Below are 23,531 nucleotides of genomic sequence, written 5' to 3'. Positions count from 1 at the left end.
ATCAATCTTGCAATATAAATCTGATCTCATTGTCGACATTCTCTTCATTTTCATTAGCGCATTCACATATATCCTTTTCAATCCAAAAAAGGAATTTGGAAAAATTAAAAAAGGAAATCCAACTTTTTGACCAAAATATTTGTTAAAGTGATAATATTTATTTGAGAAAAAGCAATGGGTTAAACAAAAAGAAAACCATTAAAATAAAAAATAAAAAGTTGAAGACAACTCCACATAAAGATGGTGTTTTTTGAGCGGACATAAACATAAGTGATTGAAAGTTGCACTTCTTGCTTTCACTTTGCTTGGTTATAAAAATATGAAAAATAATACATAATTTTAGTGGCTTCAGACTTTCAGCACAGGTTAGACTAACTTCCCCATTTTGATTCCAAGTAATAAAAAACAACATTGTCTTTACTAATTAAGGATATATCACATATTCCCATAGATGAAAAAACGCACTACTTCTACTGGACATAATTTTTTTTTTCCAAATATTAAAAATTACTGGACGCTATAGTATTCATACATTGAGCAATTTTTATGTTTATTGGAATACTGCTCCTGCCTCTCATAGAGAAGTGGGATCCGATCCATATGTGGGAAAATCACCTTTTTGTGAAAAGTGAGAGCAGTGCTACAGAGCATTTGAAATTTTTTTCTATAAGCTGTGAGAATTTAGAGATAATTTGTCATCATAAACATTTATTAAATTTTCAGTTGTCTACCAATTTCAATTGGCCATGTCACTCATGAAACCTTCACAAGTTGTGACACAAAAGCATTTTTCAAATTTATTGCTCTTCAAGAACTACGTCTCAAACAAAGCAAGATGTATGGCCAAAATGAAAAAAATAAAATAAAATAAAATTTAGAACTATTTAATATTTATAATTTTTCATTTAATAATTATAAGGATGATGTTGTGGATTTTATATTGACATGCATGGGTCATGGATGGCCCATTTGGGTATCGAAATGGGTCAAACGACCACTCCTATATACAAACACAAACACACACATTTCCTTAAGCCAATAAAATAGTATGAAAATGGGGACACTATGTCCGAGTCAAAGAAAGCAGTAATAGACGGACATCAGAAAGGAAACCGTCAAGTCAACTAAACGAACGGTGATCCCCCGCACCAAATGTGATGGAGAATTTAACGGCGTCAGTTACACCGTCACCTAAGAAACCATCTGAGTCAATCCCAGTCAAAGACACATATACCCTCCTTTTTTATCCCCTACAGACACTCTCTTAAAAGCAGCCTCCTCTCACTTATTAATACTTTCTCTCTCTCTAGAAACGTTTCTTTCTCTCTCTCTCTCTCTCTATATATATATATTATATATCCTAATCTACTAAAAAAAAGCCAGTAGAAAACAATCCGACACACGCTTCCCGTTTCGGTTCCGGTTTGGGTTTCGGGTTTGGGTTTCGGGTTTGGGTTCGGACACTATTAAAAGGCATACACCAACAGCTACGAAACTTTACTCTCTCTTTCTCTCTCTCTATCTGTCTCCGTCTGAGAAGAGAATCGGCCATGGCTGAGCAGCAGAGCTTCAAAGCTCCCGAAGCAGAGAACACAAAGACGACAAACGAACAAGTGGAAGAGGAAGAGGAGCCGGAGGAAGACGATGAAGATGAATTGGAAGGTGGTGATGAAGATGATGAGGAAGAAGCAGAAGAAGAGGAGGTAGGAGGAGATGGAGGAGGTGAATTGCAAGTCGGTGAGTTTCAGAGCTCTGAACAGCTGGTCGAAGTGGAGGTAAAACAGTCCGCAGTAGAAACCCTAGCGGTGCCATCCTCGGAGGACGATCAGCGAGCTGGTAGGTCTTTTTCCGGAAATAGTATGTTCGATTTTTCCTACAGCGGTTTCGGTGTTTTTGTATTTTGTTCTGTTTGCTTTTGTTGGAATTCTGGTAAGAGGTGATGATCTGTGTGTGGTTGATCTTTACAGTTTTGCTGATGAATTCTACTTCACAGTCTAACGCTGGCGCTCAATTTGAAGTAAGTAACTTTTTTTTTTTTTTTTAATTGAATGCTTGATTTTCCTTTTTTTCTTTTTTGCGTTTGGGTTTCTAAGCGCTTTGTTTCCGTATTCTTACTGGCTCTTTGCGTCTTGGATCCGTTTTTTTATGTGTTTTGGAACTAGTGCATGTTTGTGCTTCCTCTGGATATAATTTGAATTAGGAAATTTCCTGGGAGGATTCAAGTGCACTACCATGCTGGTGGAAATGTTTCATCGTTCTCGCGGTGTTTTTCCTTGGAAATGGTTCTGATTTTTAGGCTATTTCATAGGTATTAGTGCAATGATTCATACATTTGGTTTTGTTATGTTGGTTTTTTTTTTTTTTCCTCCAAGGAATAGAAAATTTGAATGCATTTTGGGGCAGGAATCCCCAGTACTGATAAAATGCTGGACTCTGTGGTTGAACTAATTTAATTGAACTAAATCCAGAATACTAGATGCATTCTAATTTCTTCAAGCCTTCTATCTCTGTATTTGGGAAGAATTTTTTTGTTGGTCTCGTTCCTTAAATCACATCCTTGACAAAATTTTAATAACAAAATAAATTGTCTAACCTTTTCGTGTTTCTTTTAAATATAATTAAGAGCTCTCTAGATGCAAAAAAGAACAAAGAACATACTAAGAAGAAAAAGTAATCAACAATGATCGTGAATCAACTGAGTGAATGATTAAGAGAAATGGAAGTTCTGATTGAAATTGGAATTTTTCTAAGGATAAGAAAAATGTTTTGAGTTAATAAATGAACGATGAGAACTTATAGAAAAATTGTGAGCGGTAAATAAACTTAATTAAAGCCAGTACTTCCTCATTAGGATTTCTCAAGAAGGGATTGATCTCTGGACAAAAACGGAGCACATCCAGGGTAATAGAAAGGTCAACTGCTTCTCTGTAGGTAAAAATTCAAATATTAACCATAGGTGAAGCAGAAGCGAAATTATAGGGCTCATATAAATGTTTATACCCTCGATATAAATACATCTTATTATTACATGGTTGCAAGAAGCTAGCTTCTCATTACTTTAGGTGTTTGTGCCAAAAACTGCACTTGGCCAAGAAGGATTCTGAAGCATCTTTAGATCTTTTTTTCCTTAAAAGTATGTTTGTGTTGCAGGAACTTTTTTTCATTAAAAAGTATCTAAAACAGCTACTTTATTTTGGATATTCTTTTGCAACAAGTAAGTTAATTGTTCAGAACAATTACGGCAACTACTTATAGTATTCAGAAACAAACTTGTAAAACACTGTTAACATTTTTAAAGTTTGAAAGCATATTGAAAACATGTGGAAAAATCCTGTTCCGTAAAGTACACAGAATTATGACATTATGTTTGTTAAAACAGTTCGAGAATATTATTCTGTCACTTTGATAAGCAATATCTAATTCCTTGTGCCCTTTAGGGGGTGCATGATTATTATTTACTTTTGCCAAATTTAAGTTCTGCTTATTCTTTCTCAGGAGCAAGTTACGGAACCGCAGCCTGAAGTTTTGGCAAGTGTCGCGCCTCAGGATGCTAGGGCCAAGACAGAAAATCGGCAGCAGTTCTCTGCATGTCCAGCTCCTTTGTCAGAACTATCCCCAACTTCTGTTACCCAATCCATTTCAGCTGCTCCAAGTCCAACCCTACTTGAACAAAGATTATCACCTCCAAAGGTCACTGGTTCATGTATGCTAGAGGCAGACCAGCATAATTCTTTGGATGTTAAAACTCTACCTTCTATTCCAGTATTGAAGTCAGCTGCTTCTGATGGTTACAACTGGCGGAAATATGGTCAGAAGCAAGTGAAGAGTCCTAAAGGTTCCAGAAGCTACTATAAATGTACATATTCTGAATGTTTTGCTAAGAAGATTGAATGCTGTGATCATTCAGGACATGTAACAGAAATTGTTTATAAGAACCAGCATACTCATGATCCCCCTAGAAAGAGTAATTGTACAAGGGAAAGTAAGCTTTCATTGGCAACTGAGCGTGTATTGGGGAATAATGTTACAGAACATCAACAGTCCAGCAGAACTCTTAATGATTCAGATCCATCCACATCATCAAAAGAACTAACACATGAAACTCTTCCACTTCCTGAAAGAAAACGACAGAATTCAATCACCCCTGAGGAAAATGGTGATATTAAGGTCAAGGAGGAGCACGGCAATGAACCAGAGCCAAAACGAAGGTAAGTTTTCCCTTTAAGTTTGTTTCCCCAGCATTTGTTTTTGTTAAGTCCACTCTTTACTTTAATGGTTTAAGGGGGTGCTAATCTGGTTATAATTTACTCTCTTTTTCAATGACCAGAATGAAGAAAAGCAACGTAGAATATCCAGGTTCTCTCTTGAAACCTGGCAAGAAACCTAAATTCGTTGTGCATGCAGCTGGTGATGTGGGAATCTCAGGTGATGGATACAGATGGCGCAAATATGGACAAAAAATGGTGAAAGGAAATCCTCATCCCAGGTGCATTCTTATATCTTTGGTTATTTACCTAGTAATTATCAACTAACATGATTAGTCAGTGCCAATCCTTGATACCACTATGTTTAGAGATATATAATTTTAGTTATGTGTTTTTATATAGACCATAGGATTAACTGGAAAGCACAATGGTTTAGCCACATCATAACACAAAACATGCTGCGAAAGACGCTTTGATTGTTCATGTATAGAGTTCTCTTTGCACTTGAATGCTTTCATGCCTTAGCTGCTAGCATCTTTCACTATTCTTTCGTGCAAATGGAAGCTTAAAATTTCCCTGGTGAAAAATAATTTAGAAGTTCCAGGAAGTATAAATTATGTGTCATAATTTTGCATTGTGGATTTTTTCGTCACCCATGAAAATAGTTGTCTACAGTTTCAGATGAGTGTGGTCCTAAGCATCTAGCTCTCAATTTAGTAAACATGATGTGTGCCACCAGGATGCTCCTCACCAGAACTTCTCTTTGGTTTTTTATATAAGGGTGGAGCAAAGGAATGTATAGATGAGCTGTGTACATTGGCAGCCACTACTATGAGCTACTTGTAACTCTTTGGTCATTCAGAATGTTTATCGATCTGCCGCTGAATGTTCAGTGTTTATGTTTAAAAGGAGAATATATCTTCTAGGTTCTCATTTTACACTAGTTATAACCAAAGCTTCCTGGTACACATAATATTCTAAGGAAATGCCACCATGCCATGTATGATCTTTTCATCCTGCTCTTTGATGGCACCAACAACTTGCCCCCTAAACAAATTCCTAGAGACAACAATGTTTTCAGTTTCTAAGAATTTGCGAGTTGAAGGGAATTGCATAATATAATCATGCACCCTGTTTTGAAGCAATATCTAAGCTTCAATAATACAATTCACCTTCTGCTAAATCCTTAAGGACTTCAATGGGACAGACTTGTTTAATCTGCAAAATGCAGTTTTTTAAGTACCTTTCATGAATGCCTCTCTCATAAAATAGATGTATTTCGTACTTGGATTGGAACCTATTATTTATGGCATTGAAATTAAATACATAAGTTAATAATCTTCTTTGTGTGGAACAATTTGCATGACTAATTTTTTTGATGAGTTTTGGTGATTATTCGGCTTGCAAAATTTAGCGGATAGTGATTATCTGATTATCAGTGATACATTGACTGTCCAATAGTTTGTGACAACGAAAAATCTTAAATGGTCTTGACCATCCACATTCCACTCTTCTTTTCTCCATTGTCGTACATGATCTTGCCTCTATTGTTTATGCAGTATCACACTCATGTTAGGACTTCCACAAGTACCAGTATTTTGTCTTTTCTTTCCAATGTTACTTGCCATAGTCTGCAAAAAGACCTTACCTCAGAATTTGGTTCATTCATGCTAAGCTGTTAACACCTATAACATTTCTTTTTAAAGATCCAGATGATTGATCGGGTACTGTTATCTGGCTTGTAAACAGGTAAAAGATGCTTTAAAGTTGGTTATTTGGGTGACATTAATTTGGAGGGTAACTCGACAAACATTATAGGATGACCTTATACAGAGATCATTTTTCCCTATAGTTCATCCCTTTTTTTTTTCACTCTTTTCAATAAATAGGATGATCAACAAGGATGCTGACTAAGGTGTGTGAAGGAGAAAGATCCTGTTCTGTTTTTTGGCTATGTTGTGACAGACCCACGTAGAAGAACATTGAATCATGAGAACTTTTAAGTTCAATATTGAATCGATTATAGATCTTCAGCTGTTAATGTACTAATGGATGTACATTATTTTCAAATGTCAAGCCTGCACTAAAATGAATCATATCAAATAACACCTCTAAACAGGCTATGAAGTGCCTTATAAGACTGGAAACTATCTAGAATATTGATGAGTGACTAATGATCAGTATTCTTTTGTTCCACAGAGCCATTGCATTGTTTTAATGATGGTGTTGCACTTTAACCATCTTTCCAAGCCTAATAGTGGCATAATTGTTTGAGTTCGAGCAGAATGATAAATTGGTTCTTTTGTTTGCTTTTTTCTCCTTATGTAATGCATTAAGAAGAAGCAGCCTCTTGTTGTTTTCTTAGTATTTAATTTCAATACTTTTTAGGAAGTAGTCATGTACAATAACAATCATTGAAACACTTTTCAAGCCACTAGTTCCTTTCAGGAGCTGAGTTATTATCTTCGTAGGCGTATTCTCCTCCCTCCCACCCCCTCTTTTTTTCTCCCCCATCTCGCTATCTCTCTTTTATACATATATATATATATATATATATATTAGTCTTTGCATGCTCTATGACTGGGAGGTCCTGGTTCAAGACACGGGGGTGAGGGAAAAATTATTGTAATGATCAAAAAAGAAAAAAATTCTCTGTTTATGTTGATGATTTGCTTGAATAATTTTCAGAAACTACTATAGATGCACTTCTGCTGGATGTCCTGTTAGGAAGCACATTGAAACAGCCGTGGATAACACAAATGCTGTTGTTATAACATACAAGGGGATTCATGATCATGACATGCCTGTGCCAAAGAAGCGACATGGTCCTCCAAGTGCTCCTCTTGTTGCTGCTGCTGCACCTGCTTCCATGAGCAATTTGCAGTTAAAAAAAACCGAAACACACCAAAACCAAACATCTTCGACACAGTGGTCAGTCGACAATGAGGGAGAATTGACCGGTGAAGCCTTAGACCTTGGAGGTGAGAAGGCCATGGAATCAGCTCGAACGCTACTGAGCATAGGATTTGAAATCAAGCCTTGTTGAAAGCTCCTTTTATGCCTAGGCATGATTGTTGAAAGGCCTCTTAGAAAATTATGAAGCTGTATACATATAAATTATCTGATTGGCAGGTTTGGTTTCCATTTTCTTTTTTTTTTTTCTTTTTTAATTTTTGTCCTTTCTTCTCTATTTTCCTGTTTGTTTTTAATTTATTTATTTTCCCTTTTTGGCTGTAGTTTCTCAGTCCGTAGTCGTGTATATTTGGTATTGTCTTGCAACTTGTTTGGAATAGGGCTGTTGTAGTTGCGCAATATAGAATCGGGTTGTAACTTTTTTGGTCGATTTAATGTCGAGGCTGGCACTCTTTAACACATTTCTCCGATCTGCCTTGCACACATTTGGTGAATAGATAATTATGGAAATTACTCAAAAAATCTCTAAAGTTTTCGCTGCCGATTGCTACTTTCACAGTGCATTTTGGGTCTGGTTGTCAAAAAAATACTTTTTTAATGTAATCATACCTCTTTTTAAAGCTGTTTATAATTGGACATTTAACAATTATTTTAAAGCATGCGTCTTATGTCATAATTGAAAATTACATGGCTGTGACTTGTCAAGTCAAATCTATTACGTGTATGGTTTACACGTATGTTTTATTCGAAGAAGCCAATTGAAGGTGGCTTTAACTTTGCTAGTGCTGGATTTAATTGAATTAGTTAGATTGGTCTCTGTCTTGGGAGTTCTACCAGTTTAATGCATTGATCTGTCGTCCACTGAACCCACATTACTTTTAATGGTTAGGTTATGGATCATTTTTTCAATTTTTAACTCCTGGCATTATTGGAAGTGATTGGCTGTTTCCCAACTATACTCTTTCAGATATCATATTCATTTTCCATACAAACACGACGTGCCAAACATGTTTCCTTGCGTAGCTAAACAATCTTACATATCACATTAATAACCACACATGGAATTTCTTCGGCCAAACAGGCACAAACAGTGCCAACCCTATAAAAAGCTTACTATTTTATCCATGTTTGGTGGGATCGCTTAAATCTTGAGCCCCAACTTACCAGACGCTTTTGTCAAACAATTATAAGAATCTTAAATCACGCTTGAAACAGGGATGCCCTACATTATTTGATGATGTCTAGCCAGCAGTACAAACATGTCTATTAATTGGGAGGCCTTCCCGGTCCTATAGAGACACATAAACATTGTGCCAGTGATACGATACTCTCATTATTAAAAGCTAATTTGACAAGTTACATTAAGTTCTAGCTGTCCACCACATTCTAGGGTTGGGTTTCCATTGGGACATGGACATCATCAACCTGTCCAACCACACCAATTTGTAGAGGTCATGAACAGATGGCAAATCAGCATGCACAACAAAATTTTTCATTTTTCCCACACCAAAAACTCCAGGTTTTTAAAAATGAAAATTCTGGTTACTAAACACCTTTCAACTGTACAAAAAATTGTACATCAGTTTTCGATGGCTCTGTCAAGAAGCCGCACCGACAGCACAATTCACTTGGAAGTAATCTAATTTTCTAAAAATCCATCATGAAGATTAAGAATACATGGAATTTATACACAAATCACCTTCCTTACAGAAATCACCTTCCTTACTACCTGATGTAGAAGAACGCTGTGAAACGGTCAATTCAGTAAAACTGATGATTGAACTTGGGAGTGGAGGTTTCCATCTGCCACAAACCAATCCAATTTTCCTTTTCATCATTCTGAGGAGAAACTCAATTCATCAATAGCAATGGATAAGTCTGATTCTGTTCCGTTTTCGGTTTTTTTCTCCTCTGCCTCATTCTCAATGCCATTCTCTTCCTTCCCTTCTGCTGCATTTAGACACTCCTGAAACCTAAAACAACTAATGAGGTGATCATTTGTTATTCCAGCAACCTGCATGAAAGAGTATACGACCGTGGGCCCTACACTTCGAAACCCCCGCCTCATTAGGTCTTTGCTTATCAAATCTGCTTTTGGAGTTTTTACAGGAACCTGGCGAGGATAGCGGAATCTGCTAACTATAGGCTTGCTGTTCACAAAGTTCCAAATGTACTTGTCGAACGATCCGAACTCAGCTATCACCTGTCATCAGCAAAACCTGTAAAAAGTTGGTTGCAAATGATAATTACAGCAATAATGGGACAGATAATTACAGCCTTTTCAGTAAGAAGTTTAGTGGGTAACGGTTAATGACAACAATTTTCTGAGCTCAAAAAAATTTTAAAAAAATAAAATAAAATAAAAAATGACCCAGTACTGCTTCAGCAACTTGGCTTGCTGAGATTTTTTTTATTTTTTAAAAAGGAATTATTAGGCTGTCAAAAAGTAAATCTTGACATACAATAATAATGTTAGGCCTCAGTGGAAGATGGTAGTATTATAGTTTTTTGTCCAGTGTGTGATGCAAATTTACAAGCGCATCATTAAAACTCCATTTTTCACCCAACCTACCCGATTTATTACCAAGCATTATTATGTCATCGAATTTACTTTGTACAAATAATAGAAAACAAGTGGTCCCCATTTTATATGGTTTAATATAGCCAATCAGGCTATGCAGCCTCAGGAGATTGATGCCCATAATATGGCTCCACTTGTACAAGCAATAGTTTACCACCATATTTCAAGATTTTGACTTTTATTTCATGCTAAATGGTGCCAGGCAGGTCTATGCACAGGACCTATTCATAATACCCTTAAATAAACGAATGACAATCTATAGATCCTATTTTATCAAAAAAAACAATCTATAGATCCTATGTAGAGTGCAGTGTCAGTAACTCAACTTTAAAGCATACTAGAAGAAAATGTAAACCTTAGATATTTGCCGTGCATTCTCTATGATAGCGCGCAACTTTAGTTCCGATAACAGGGAGCTTGCGGTGCTTCCTGGTGCTATCATCTTCTTCTCATTAAAATTTGCGACAGCTACTGGATCAAAATCTGCAAAAACTTCCCTGCAAAATGAAATTTGCTGATGAGTAACATATAGCAGAAAGGTTTTTGAGTCGAGGCCACTACTCCAAAAATCAAAATGTATTATAGCGGCCAGCTCAAAGATTTTCTGTCGATGAATTCAAAATAGAAACTACTCAGAAAACAATTTACCTAAAGATGTGCCTTTTGCTTAGAATGGCAGGCCATGCAAGTTCAGACAAAGCACCAGAAAGGACAAGGAGCTCAAATAATTTCCTATGTGTGGTCAAGACAATCAAGCAAACAGACTGTCAGAGTTTTTAAGGAGGAAGGAGCAACTATTTCAATTAATACGGGATGCAACCAATTTCATTATCACATACTTATCATCATGTACCGGAACTCCCCATTCTTCATCGTGGAAAGCAGCATAACAGGGATCTGATTTCAACATATGATAACTTTAATTAGAAAATAAAACCTGAAAGAAGCATGTCAGCCACATAACAATAGATGCTAATACCAATAAATAGAAAACAAATCACACAAAAGAATCGCTAAGGGAGATAGCAAATATCACAGCTTGCATGGAAGGATATGTCCTTTTCTAAATTATTGATGTCTTAGTTGAGTTGTAACATTCAACTTTTACACCAAGTAAAGGCAAAATTTGAACTATTCCAAAACCAAAGAGCTTGAGAGCTATCTTATTTCTCCCATAAAGGTAAAAATATCAGGAAACTTCTGCTTAGCAAATTCATGGCAACTAATATTGGCCAAAGAAAAAAAGATCCATGGTAAAGAAACTACACTGCAATAAGGTAAACTTGATTAGAATTTTAGGACATGCAATTAATCCTCAACCTAGTCCAAATATTATGAAATTAGGCTTGGAGCTTTACAAAATTAAGATAAAAAAAATTCAACCATGCATTTTGTTTACATGTAAAAGTAAAACAAGAAAGTAGAAACCTCGGATTTAAGCACCTAAATCCTCATATTAAATTAAATTCCTTCAAGCTATGGGAAGAAAGATGCTTTCTTTCAGTTAAAAGTCACTTTCAAGTAATCTGCTAGATAGTCACTTTCGCCACAGGTTCATTCTGAACTGAGCATGTGGCAACTAGCAAGAATAAATTGTACAGAAGAATTGCTAAGATATAGCTTAACGCATATCTTAATTATCAAATCCAATTTTACAAAAAGGTACCCACTCGCCTCAAAAAACCGATCTTGCAGGAAGAATTGTCTAACAGCATACTGAATTCTCAAATAAAAGAAGCCATTCCGTTCACCATGAATAAACTTGTCCAGAATTTAGCAATTTCTTTCTGTTCTATATACTACATATAAAATAGATGTGTTACTCCAATTCCAAAAAACTTAATTTCTTCTCATCATCACAGATGAACAACTTAATCAACAATATAAATATATTAAATGCAACATACACCATGTAAAACAAATCAAAGATTTTTCATTCAATCAAGAGAATAAAAAACAAGAACCTGTATTAGGCGTCACCCACGCACACCTCTTCTTCTGCTGCGAATCACCAGGAGGAGAGTCCAATCCTCCATCAGAAGCAACACTTCGTGGCTTCGAAACATGCTGCTTTCTCCTACTCCCTACACTATATGACCGAGTCAATCTACCAGTTGATGCTCTACTGTGAAAGGAATCCGTAGACGCATCAGAGGAACAAGAAGCGTTCAGCGATAAATTGGAATGCAATAACTGCTCGTGCCGGCGAAGAACCGATGGAACACTGAGTGAATGTAGCTGAGGAGACGTAGTAGTGACTGTGGAAGATTGGCGGGTTCTCTTCTCTTCAGCGGATGTAACCTCCTCAGGCGTCTTCTCAACCTTTCTCAGTGGCTTTGAAGCAGTTTTTCGGGTACCCCATGACCCAGCCTTGTTCCCAGCCGGTCCTAGGACAGGCCTTGACTCTGAATCAGCCACATTCATGGACCTCACTCTTGGAGCTCCTGACATTGATAGATACCTTCTGGTTCAACAACAAAATTTTGAAAGAGGCAGCGACCTTTTTATAATCACTGAGAATTTCCAACCTTTATGGGCTCCCTCAAATCCTCAGTATTTCATCAAAACCCATATACGAAAATGCACTGAAACATCCATTTTCAGATACATTCAATCCAAAGCTCAGATCACTGCACAAACTCCCATAAACGAACAATCACATTAAGCTTCCAAGAGGTATATATTCATATACCCAGCTCTGCAAAGCCCCAACATAGATCTCAAATTTTCAACCGCACCAAATCAACAAAATCCACTCTTTAGCAACCCCAAAAATTGATTTACGATAAAATGCTGAAGTTCACTAAACCCAAACTTTCAAACTCATCAAACCCACAAAAAATAAACGACTAAAACCCCCATTTATTGTTTTTAATTTTTTTATACCAAAATCTCAGATTTCAAACCAGCCCAAAACCCCTAAAAAGCAAAGACCCATTTTAGGAAATGAGGGGGGAAAAAAATTAATAATAAGGACAGAAAATGGTTTCACCTTTTGATGTCAAAGCTAGGGCTTTATACACACAGTTTGGTTAATTCAGTAGAGACCAAAAAAGAAAAAAAAAAAAGAAAATGAGCTTTCAAAGAGCCTCGAAACCCAGAGATTCCCATTCTACAATTCGTGGAAAAACGAGAGGGGGGAGGGGGGTTGGCTCTGACTGCAATTCTCAAAAGAAAAGCAGGAAGGGTGAAGGGAGGGAAGGGGAGGTTATGAAACTATGTCGTTTCAGTCTCTCACTCTCTCTCACACACATGGGAGAGAGAAAAGCTGACAGAACAGCGTGTCTTTAGCAATTCCCATACTTTTTCCGAGAAAATGATGGGAAAGAGAAAGTTTTCCGAGAAAATGCGGGGTGAGTAAAAGCCGCTTAGCGAGAATTCGATCTAAAAGAGGTGTTGTTGAATTTCTCTCACACACACACACACACACACACACACACACTCTCTCTCTCTCTCTCACAACAAAGCTTTTTTCTTTATTAGAGAGAGAAAAATTGAAGTGGGATGAGAATGGTTGAAACACAGAGACAGAGAGACACTGTGTGCGATGGATTGGGATTTGTTTATTGTTTCTTGCTCACCGGCACAGCCGGTTTCTAGCTGAGTTTTACAGGCACAGATGCTTGCTTTTCTGATTTTTTTTTTTTTGTTTTTTATTCTCTTTTTGGGTAATTCTTTTGTACCACGCAATAATTATTTTTTTGATGTTCACGCAATAAATATTTAATAATCAATAATACCATTAAAAAATAAAAAAAGTACACACAATAAAATGGATTTTGCATTTAGAAATTGACATTTGATGAATGAAGGGGCGTCTATTCTATTAATAAATTCAATACCTCTCCCTCTTATCCTAAAAACCAAAGCCTCTCAAAAAAATAAAATAAATAACAATAATACAAATAAAAATTAAAAAAAAAAAAGAGTTTAATATACTTAACATTGTCATTCAATTTTATAATTTATTATAATCATATTTAATTTATCATAGTTCAGAAATAATTAGTAGTCGTCCGTGGCAAAATTTATTTTTTTATAAGACATTCATCATAAATTCGAATTTCTCATCTAAATGTCAAAATAAAAATAAAAATAAACATTAGCAGGCACAAGAAAAAAAAAATCCAATAGACCTTACTATATAAATATATACAAGTTATAAGTTCTCAAAAAATAAAATAAAATTATGAATAGTTAGGGTCCGTTCCATAATGTTTTGTAAAACAATTTTTATAGAACAAAAGAAGCGTTATTTATATTTTAGAACTTAAGAATATATGTGGAAAAATATTTTTAAAAAAAATTATATGAGAAGTTCTCAAAAAAAAAAATTCCATGCGAATGAAAATAGTAAAAGTATATGGTATATTTTAATTATGTTCTGTATTTATATAAAACAAATATTTTGATAGTGGAAATTATAAACATTGTATAAAAGAAATATTTTGTTAATGAAAATTATAAGCATTATCCACATTTTATCATAGTTTTTTTTTTTCAAACTTTTCAAATACTTTCTTCAAAAAAAAAAAAATTTCAAAATACATTTAAAATGTCTCTCAGATTTTTTTTCAATTTGTCTGCATTTTGAATAATATTTCCAATTTTTTTTTTTTCAAATTCTATATTAAGAAATAGGTAGCTAACTACATTTGGTAAAAAAAAAAAAAAATTACAAAATGTTACAGGAGACATCTAGCATTTCCATTTTTCCCAAAAATAAAAGCATCTATACTATTTTCTTTTGGGGCAGCACTAAAAAACTAAAGTACCCTTTGGAAAGTGTTAAATTTGAAAAAAAAATTAATTTCTATGATTTAGTTTTTTGAAATTTAGTTTTCTGAAAATTAATTTTTTTCCTGATATGTTTGATGAATAATAGAAAATTTTGAACCTATAAGTAATTAAATTTAATGTTTTATAATAAATTAAAAATAAATATGTATTTTAAAAAAAATTTAAATTATTTTTTCTGGGATTTTCAAAATAATACCTTTATAAATGAGAACAACTTTTCTACATTTTTTTTTATATTGGTGGGAATCTAATTCCTTGAATCCATATTTTTTCATCTTATAATAAATATCAAAACAAAATAAAATTATCATTTTTTCTAAAGAATTGGGTTATATTAACTTTACAATTATCCAAACATACCATAAAATTTAATTTTTTAAAAGTTAGTTCTTTAAAATTTAGTTTTCATTATCGATGTTTAATAAATATTAAAAATGTAATATGTAGATAGGGATTAAAATATAATAAAAGAATTGTATTTTTTAAACGTAAAGGTAATATAAAAATAAATAAACACATTATTTATTTTTTCAGAATAATTTGAAAATATCACACTTGATTATATGGAAGATTCAGTTACTAATTTTTTTTTCATTTTGAAATTACTATCTAGTAGAATCCATATTTTTCTTATAGAACATTATGCAAACATTGAAAAAGTAACTTTTTCGGAGAATCTCATGTTCTGGTAAAAAATGAGACAATTGAAGTAGGCCAATTGAGGTTGCTTTGAAAAAGATTCTTGAAGTGTAAGGAAGCACTCATTAAGGAACGGTCATCAAACACAGAATATAATGTAGCAATCTGCATCCATGTACTCTTTTGTAAGTTAATGTAGGGAATATGGTTACATTATTAGATAAATTGACATACGTAACCATGAATAATTTCAGAAATCCAAAATCCATATACTTGCTTCACTTTCAAAGTTCTTACTCATGAACTTGTATACTCATTGTGAATCAACGTTTTTTTTTTTTTTTCCTTCTTTTTTCTAGATTTTATATCAACGTTTATTTGATATAGTTTATATAAAAAGAGTTTTTGATTGCAGAATTTTTTGAAAAAATACTTATACAAGAAATTTTTTTATTAAAAATCTAATAAGTGTTAGTTATTAGTTTAAAAAGTATTTTTACCTTTCATTTAACTCTCTTATAACTTTTCTATTTCAGTTCAAAGTAGAGTTTTTTTTTTTTTTTTTTTAAAACTTAAAACTTTAACTTCTCTATTTTGATTTAAAAAAAATTTTTTTTTAGCCAACAAGCATTTATTGATTTGTGGTCAAACACCCTTTCTTTTTTAAATAAAATTTTTTTAATGACAATCAATAAATGCTTTTTGCTATAAAATAACTATACCAATCAAAAAATTAATATCTAGATTATGTAATACAGGAATTTAAATTATTGATCGTCTATTAAAAAAAAAAAAAAAAAGAATGTAACTATTGACTTTAACGGATTACAACAAGTAACTGTGGAAAATGTTTGTTAAGGGTTTTTCTTAATGCAAATTATAGTAGAATTCAAATATTAATTCAACTTATTTGTCTCACTGTTTGTCTTTTTTGCGTTCATTACCAATCATTTATTTATACGTGCACTGTGAAGTAGTTATATTTAAATACTTTAAATTTAAACTATATATAATAAAAAAAAAATGGTGAAAGAGATAAAAGGACCATCTATTATACGTTAGTAAAATCTCTATGATATATAATTATCAAAATGTGTTATTCAATTATTAGATATTAGTGATGTGCCAATATTTCATGTGTGTATATATATATATATATATATATAGATATTTTTGTGAATAGAAATTGCATTGTGCATGAAAATATTTCAATTGTTAAAAATACATAACCTTTGTTAATTGAATAGAAAGTACTCTCACACATAAGTTAGCATCTAAAAGATAGATAACTCGGTTTATCACTAATTGATGTCCCAAACCCAAAAAAAAAAAAAAAAAAAAAAATGACAAAACAAAGTTGGTGCATATATTATTTCTAAAGTCTAAGATAAACTAGCAATTGGACAGATTAAGATCTTGCATGGACCTCTTACATGGTAAAAAGGGAGAAGAAAAAATTATTAAAAAAAAAATAAAAAAATAAATAAATAAAGTGAAGCTGCCGCTAGTATATACTAGTAGACAATAACCATGGCTAAACTACCAAGAAAAGAGACAGTCAGAACCTTTTATTCATGGACCACAGCCACTCTGGTCTGCTCCTATTTGGATTTATTCCTTTCCAAAGTCTAAATAAAAGACAAGGCCTTGTGTCACGCCCTTTGTCTTCCACAAAAATCAGACCCAATTCTCTCTTCCTCCATCTTTATAAACTCTTTAGGATTATTTGGCTACACCAAAATGCTTCAAAACTATCCAACTAAATACAAATGGGTCATGGAAAACTTCAGTATCTTGAGCTTTCCCTAATAAGAAATTACTATATAGAAAAAGATTGGAAAAAAAAAGATTGGAAAAAAGAAATGTTTCAATTCCATCCAACTTGTAGATTGCGATGGATTATATATTTACATATATATATATAATTTCGATATCAAGATTAATAATCCATTGGAGTATTTGGAAATGTTGTTGTATAAATGAGGATAACTTAATGACAAATTTTTTTTTTTTTTAAATAATAATTTTAAATTCAAATCACCTATCTCTAATGTTCAAGTCTTACAATACAATTACATTGAGAATGTTTTGGATCTGAATAATGCTGAGAAATAGCTCCTTTCCTTGACTGAGAACAAATAATTTACATAATATTATATATTATATATATATATATACACACACATATGATTTCATGTTTTGATGATTTTGATATATCTCTGCCCTACCAACTTCTTGCAAAAGTAAATTTTGAGTAAAATTTATGCAATTACCAGGAGACTAAACGATGATTTCCCTGGGAGATTCAAAAGCTTGCAAAAACTCGAAAACACAGTCCAATATCCTGAGGACATGTAGATGTTCCCAATAATCAAGCTACATTAGAAGTGTCATTTTTGATGGACTAATCCTAAGTTTTAGTAGTACAGCATAAAAGTGAGAGAAGGAAAAAAGCGAGTGGCAGAGTGGAATTTGAGAAAACAAAAGGTAAAAGAAAGGTACAAATTACAATAGTATATATATATATATATTCCTTCTATATATATATTCCTTCTCATTTATTGTTTGGTTGAGTGGAGTAAAAAAAAAGAAAAAGAGAAAGATTTCATTCTTGAATTGTAAAAAGTCGGCAGCATCTTTGGCATGCTGCTATTGGTCCAGCCTACAATGGTTTTCTACTGCGTGTGCGGTTCATGTGCGTGTCAGTAGGCCAGGATTTTTTTTTTTTTTTGTATGACTTTCATATTCGATTGTCCTTAGATGGATTTCTTGAAGATTTTTTATTTTGTTTATTTATTTTTCCTTATGTCAATTTCTTGTGAAATCACTGTGATAGATATTGGGTTTTACAAATCAGACCCAAAACAAGAATTAGTCGTCATCTGGTCTAGATTTTCCTTTCAGGCTAAATAAGTTGCTGTGTTTCTAATAGGATAAATTTGGTTTAAATTAGTTTTATTATAATTATATTTATAATTTTTAATGATATAAAGTAATTGAAAATAATGAACAGATGCATTTTGAATATAATTTATCATCAATATGAATTTAACTATAATTAAAATAAAATAAAAAAATTTAAATGAAAATTTTCTCCTTTTTAATATGACCATAAATTTAGTAATGCTCAAAACAAGTTCAGTAAAATTCTATACGGATTCAGTAACAAATAAATATATTCAGTAAGGCGACAATTGTTTTGAATGAATTACATTATTACGTTTATGATACGTCACTTATAGCTTTACTAAACTTGTAGTCATGTGACATGTCAAAAGCACCAGCAACCTTGCTAAGACTTTTTCCCCATATATATCATTCACTACATTTCCATTCTATCAATAATTTCCATGACACGAATGAACAATACTATTTTCCTGCCGTTTCTGTATGAAATTATGAATCATATTTATTTCTTTCAGGAAAGAAAACAGTTCGACTAGACAACAAAAACTTGCAATCACTAACAAGGAAATTTTGCCTCAGACTTAACTGTACTAGTGCTATGATCAATCCTAGCATCAATAATGGAGGTCAACTGAAAAACCACAGGTGAAAAATGAATGCTAAAATGATAAGTCTTTTAAATTGTCAACTTGCATCCTATTTATATCTTTGTACAATACTCTCACCATCATCTCGCTATCATGCTATCTATCGTCACAATCCATCATCAAAGATTATCTACGGGGGTCCTAATTTCATGAAAAAAAAAATAGGATTATAGCTCTCTCTTATAATGGCCCCACTTAAGGTTATAATCTTGTACCTTTTAAAATTAAATCAACAAAATGAAACCCAAACTTTTGGAAAAGGGAAACCACGTGCATTGAGACACCACCCACACACACAGAGAACAAACTTAACAAGAGCCAATTACAACACTGCACAGATATTCACTTGTACATCAGAAGCACACAACAGAAACTTAATTAGAGCCATATAGGAGACAAAGGACCACGGAGAGGTTCACTAGTACATAGGAAGAAAGAGTGCATGTGCAAAATTTGTAAGGATAATTGAAATGCATACAACTCCTATACTGAGTATTTAAGCACTATCTTGCAATTTGGTAAAAGACAAAAACGACTAAACTGCATCCTTCAGCTTCCAGCACACTTGTAAAGATAACAAGTTACAGGATCCGGAAATGGCATCTGCAAGCATCCATATTACAAACAATTAGTAAAGTAGACTTGAATGAAAAAATAAGGGTTGGGAATTCTATCGAAGTGGAGAAAGGGGCAAGGTGAAATTATTATGGAAACTTCATTCAGTACAGCAAAGGATTTAAGATAAACTAATAGCAGCAGCACCAACAACAACTCTAACAAGTGGTGGAATATTATTCATTTGTGAACGCTTCTCTGTTGGTAACAGAAAAAAGAAAATGTAAATATCTGACATCTATGCGAGATCGGATGGACAGAATATGTATAACACAGGAGGAAGTGATTCTTCCAATGAAAAGGAGAAAATATATATATGTATATATATAAATGCAGCTCGTTTATTGAAAATAACTGCTAATGATTTGTTGTATTAAGACTTTTCTTTGCAGTTTCAATCAAAGTTTATAGAATTCTGTACCAATGAGGATTCTTAATGGTAATAGCACAGCAACAAATTCAAAAATAACTAATATTTTTCAATAGCCAAAATTAAAAGCATGAGACAATAACATCTATTTTCACCAAATTGATGTATTATAAGCAATATCAAAGAAGGGTTAACAAAAACAATCAAATGGGTTAGTTACACCATTATCATGGATATCGCTATCCACAGGTTGACAAAATCAAGAACACAAAATACAAAGTATCACCAAATTCTAAAAGAACTAGAGTGGGCTAGTCAAAATGCAAAGAAACAGAGCACCAAGCCAAAAGTAGAAAGATTATCACACTCTAAGTCATGTGTACAAGCTTTTTACCACTGGCACCAGAGTTATGATACAATAACCAACTTCAAAGACCGGCTTTTTTGGACAAACGTTAATACAATCTTAGGTGTAAATGGACAACCTCCAAACTTGATGAAGAAACGAACCACGAGTTTTAAGAACCACAAGTTTTCTTGTTGAACTTATCTTCTTAATTGGAAGAGACATTAGTTCTACTCGGTTATATATTTAATCATGTACCAATAAGATTATTATTCACTTCAAGAAAGACGTACAAACACACAACTATATTACTATTCTATGGCCAACTTTTATTTCTTTAGAAAAAGGGAGTAGATGAATGATACTTGGTAACTGGGGGCAAAAACGTTAAATTCTTCATCTAAGTTCTTCATATAGGTTAAATTCTTCATCTAAGTTCTTCATATAAACCTAAAAAAATCTCAAAAGTAGTTGGCAACCCTTCTTTTGGGAAAACAAATTTTAAAAAAAAGACTGAGTACAACTCAAGTTCAGAAAATTTAAATACTTGGCATCAATATGAAAAGAAACACAGCAAAGCAGATATATAATTGAAAAGTGACCACGACTTGAACATATGATATAAGCTTAACCTTTTCCCATTGTCTTTCTATACCCTTGAAAGCATAGGTAAAATAAAAGCACAACAAAAAGAAAGGAAACATACCCAAGTAGACCTCTGCCTTGCCAAGTTCTAGGTGTCACCTTTATGTTGACAAAAGCACCTTGCCTCATAACTGCAACAGGTATTTCAGAACCCTGATTGGTCTGGGCTTCCAAAGCGAGTCTCTGCAACAAATTATCACCAGCTTCCACATTTCCAAACTTTACAATTTGATCTCCAAGCTGTAAACCATCTTCCGCTGCTGGTGATGCATCTGCTATTTCATCGACCATTGCAAATGGTATGTTCACAATAACATCAATATCCATGGCCGATGAAGTTTGACTAATCGAATCTCTGGTCACATTGTTTGAGGATGCAGATGCAACATCGTCAAGAGCCAATGAGGTTTGATTATCAGACCCCTCACCAAGACCTAGAAAGCATAAATGTAGTTGCCACTTTATGCCAATCCAGCAAAAAAATTCAAGATCTAATTTTGTGAAGAAACAAGAAAAAAATGACAGACAGTACTTCAAATTCAAATACAAAACAACAATGTTCCCCCACTGAACAACTCAACAAAAAGACGAAGTCTGGCATGAGTAAAATATCTATCAAAACAGAATCAATGCACACTGGAAAGGTAAACCCTGCTCCTTAAAGCACTATATTCCACGTTTATAGTCAGCCACAAACCTGATTCTTTGACGAACGAAGATCTTGGAGCAAGCCTTGCAGAATGCAGAACTTGAATATTTTCATTTATTTTTTCTGTAATTGCACTGTGATCATTTCGCAATTCTGCAATTATAAGAAAGACGATAAACAATTACAAAGGCACCAAGTTGAAAAGCCACTGCACACTAGCCGTTGCAAGACATTACCACTTCCACCTCTACTAATTACAATGGTAAATACATTATAAGCAGAAAAAAGAAAATGCAAAATCTCATCCCTTCCAGTCATTTATATATATGTATATATACTGTAAATGAATGGAAATAAAATTACTTTTTGACGATCGTAGTATACCTTTTGGAATTACAAGGAGCAAAATGTTTTCCTCAACTATATTCAAATGCAACGCATGATAGAAAAAGAAAAGTTGATCGAAGCTACCTTATGAGGTTAAGCATGGTGGACCATACAATACATTTATTGAAGAACATCAAACCCTAAATTTATGCAAGGAAAACTGTCCTAAGAAACAAAATTATAGATTCTCGAATCATGCAAGTGATTTGCACCCTTCTCATGAATTTCCTTTGCAGCAAGCACAAATAGAATAATTAAGAACGCATACTATATGTTCGATTAAACTCGTCAAAGAAAATATACAGGAACGTACACCAAAAGACGAAAGGGGATGATTATAAACAATGTACCAGTAAGACGATGGCGTTGTTCTCGCACGACTGCGATTTCAATATCTGAGCGAGGAAAGCCCTAGAGATGTTTGATTGACCCCAAAAAAAAAAAAAAAAAAACCGATTATTTTTATTATTATATATATATTTTTTGTATTTGATAAGAAAAAGAAAAGAAGTTGGAGAAAGAGAATGAGAAAGGAGACCTCGGAGTCAAGGAGATTGCCAGAGAGACCAGGGCCACCGGGCTGGCAAAGGCGGTCGATGATGGAGTTCATCTCAGCTTCCATGGCTGTCCTCTTCTCCATCAGATCCATTGTCTTCGCTTTCAAATTCGTCGCCACCATTTTTCTCTCTTTTTCTTTTTCTTTCTTCCTTCTTCCTTCTTCCCTCTTCTTTGCCTTGGACTTGAACTGCGAGTGAGCGGCGGTAATGTGGAAGTCGGGGCAACCTGCTGTGATTTAAATCCAAAAAATATATAATAATAATAATAATAAGTGAATATTTAGATTTTATCCCAGTTATATTTATACTCCATATTTTGAAAAATCTTCAATAACATCCTCTGGATTTCTGGTCAATAAAAATAGATTCTATCTCTTAAAAATAATAGAAGGTTAAAATTATATTGTGTTTTTATAATATTATTTAATTATAAAATATTAATTTTTAATTTATTTTAATTATTAATAAATAAATTTATTTCAATATATATATAATAAAAAAAATTAATGATGATTTTAAAAAAAAATATAGAATTTGAATATAATTATGATAAAATTAAAGAATGAATAAAATTTGTAATAATAATAGTGATAATTTAGATACATATATTTTCAGATGAAAAAAAAAATATATATATATATATATACACATAATTTTTGTGTCTTGAACAAGGAAATCTTCAGTGCTAACGCAATATCACGTCAGAATATGCAACATCAAAATATTTATTGCCATGTGGTTTAATATTGCCATATGTTGCCACCCCTTTCGTTTTAAACTTTCCAGTTCAAACTTAAGATTTTTCCTTTCAAAACTTAAAATTTCAAAAAAGGTTTCCTTGCACATTCTAAAAGAGTGACGTTTCATGTTCTGAACTAAAGTTTTTGTCCATGGTTTCATTTGTCCATTGTTAGTTATGTTTGAGCTCAAAAGTATTATCTCTTCTTTCAAAATCATCTTGCAAGCAATTCAACTCAAAAAGAGCAATAAGATTTTTGGTTTGGCAAATATGATTTTTATGCAGCTTGGTTGGCTTTTCTAAGAGAAATTATTCGTCAGCTTGACTTGGGTATTCTGCATTCTTCATTTCTCTTTGGGTTTTTTCTAAAACGTCGTTCTGTGCAAAGAAACCTTTTGAAAATTTTAAGTTTTTAAAAGGAAAATCTCAATTATGAGCTGGAAAATTTAAATGAAAAGGCAACAGATGGCAACATAAGGCAAATATTAAAACACATGTTGCACAGTCTGATGTGGTACCGCGGTGGCACCG

General features: G+C 33.3%; 3 protein-coding genes across 4 annotated transcripts; 1 reads left to right on the top strand and 2 right to left on the bottom strand.

Annotated features, from left to right (window-relative positions):
• Positions 1 to 1,398: 1,398 nt before the first annotated feature.
• On the top strand, positions 1,399 to 7,579 carry LOC107426870 (probable WRKY transcription factor 32). Of its 2 annotated transcripts, XR_007241853.2 has the most exons (6): positions 1,399 to 1,836; positions 1,968 to 2,017; positions 3,496 to 4,208; positions 4,328 to 4,486; positions 6,894 to 7,337; positions 7,443 to 7,579. XR_007241853.2 is itself a non-coding variant. In XM_016037165.4 (5 exons), exons 1-5 carry the CDS (start codon positions 1,551 to 1,553, stop codon positions 7,249 to 7,251), a joined length of 1,566 nt encoding a protein of 521 aa, XP_015892651.1. In that variant the 5' UTR covers positions 1,399 to 1,550; the 3' UTR covers positions 7,252 to 7,579. The 2 variants fall into 2 exon arrangements, 1 of the variants encoding a protein (XP_015892651.1); XM_016037165.4 differs by having other exon boundaries at positions 6,894 to 7,579.
• A 1,059-nt stretch (positions 7,580 to 8,638) lies between these two features.
• LOC107426861 (uncharacterized) lies at positions 8,639 to 13,270 on the bottom strand. The gene is made up of 5 exons (XM_016037155.4): positions 11,664 to 13,270; positions 10,539 to 10,596; positions 10,348 to 10,431; positions 10,055 to 10,196; positions 8,639 to 9,321 (listed from the first exon to the last, which is right to left on the bottom strand). The coding sequence occupies exons 1-5, from the start codon at positions 12,148 to 12,150 to the stop codon at positions 8,953 to 8,955; spliced, it is 1,140 nt and encodes a 379-aa protein (XP_015892641.1). The 5' UTR covers positions 12,151 to 13,270; the 3' UTR covers positions 8,639 to 8,952.
• A 5,720-nt stretch (positions 13,271 to 18,990) lies between these two features.
• LOC107426821 (uncharacterized) lies at positions 18,991 to 22,522 on the bottom strand. The gene is made up of 5 exons (XM_048467627.2): positions 22,243 to 22,522; positions 22,055 to 22,115; positions 21,366 to 21,470; positions 20,730 to 21,102; positions 18,991 to 19,295 (listed from the first exon to the last, which is right to left on the bottom strand). The coding sequence occupies exons 1-5, from the start codon at positions 22,381 to 22,383 to the stop codon at positions 19,274 to 19,276; spliced, it is 702 nt and encodes a 233-aa protein (XP_048323584.1). The 5' UTR covers positions 22,384 to 22,522; the 3' UTR covers positions 18,991 to 19,273.
• Positions 22,523 to 23,531: the final 1,009 nt, after the last annotated feature.

Source organism: Ziziphus jujuba, chromosome 1 (assembly GCF_031755915.1).
Source record: "Ziziphus jujuba cultivar Dongzao chromosome 1, ASM3175591v1".
Classification (NCBI taxonomy): Eukaryota; Viridiplantae; Streptophyta; class Magnoliopsida; order Rosales; family Rhamnaceae; genus Ziziphus; species Ziziphus jujuba.
Note: the sequence above shows the minus strand (reverse complement) of the source record. Positions and strands in the feature narration are given on the sequence as shown.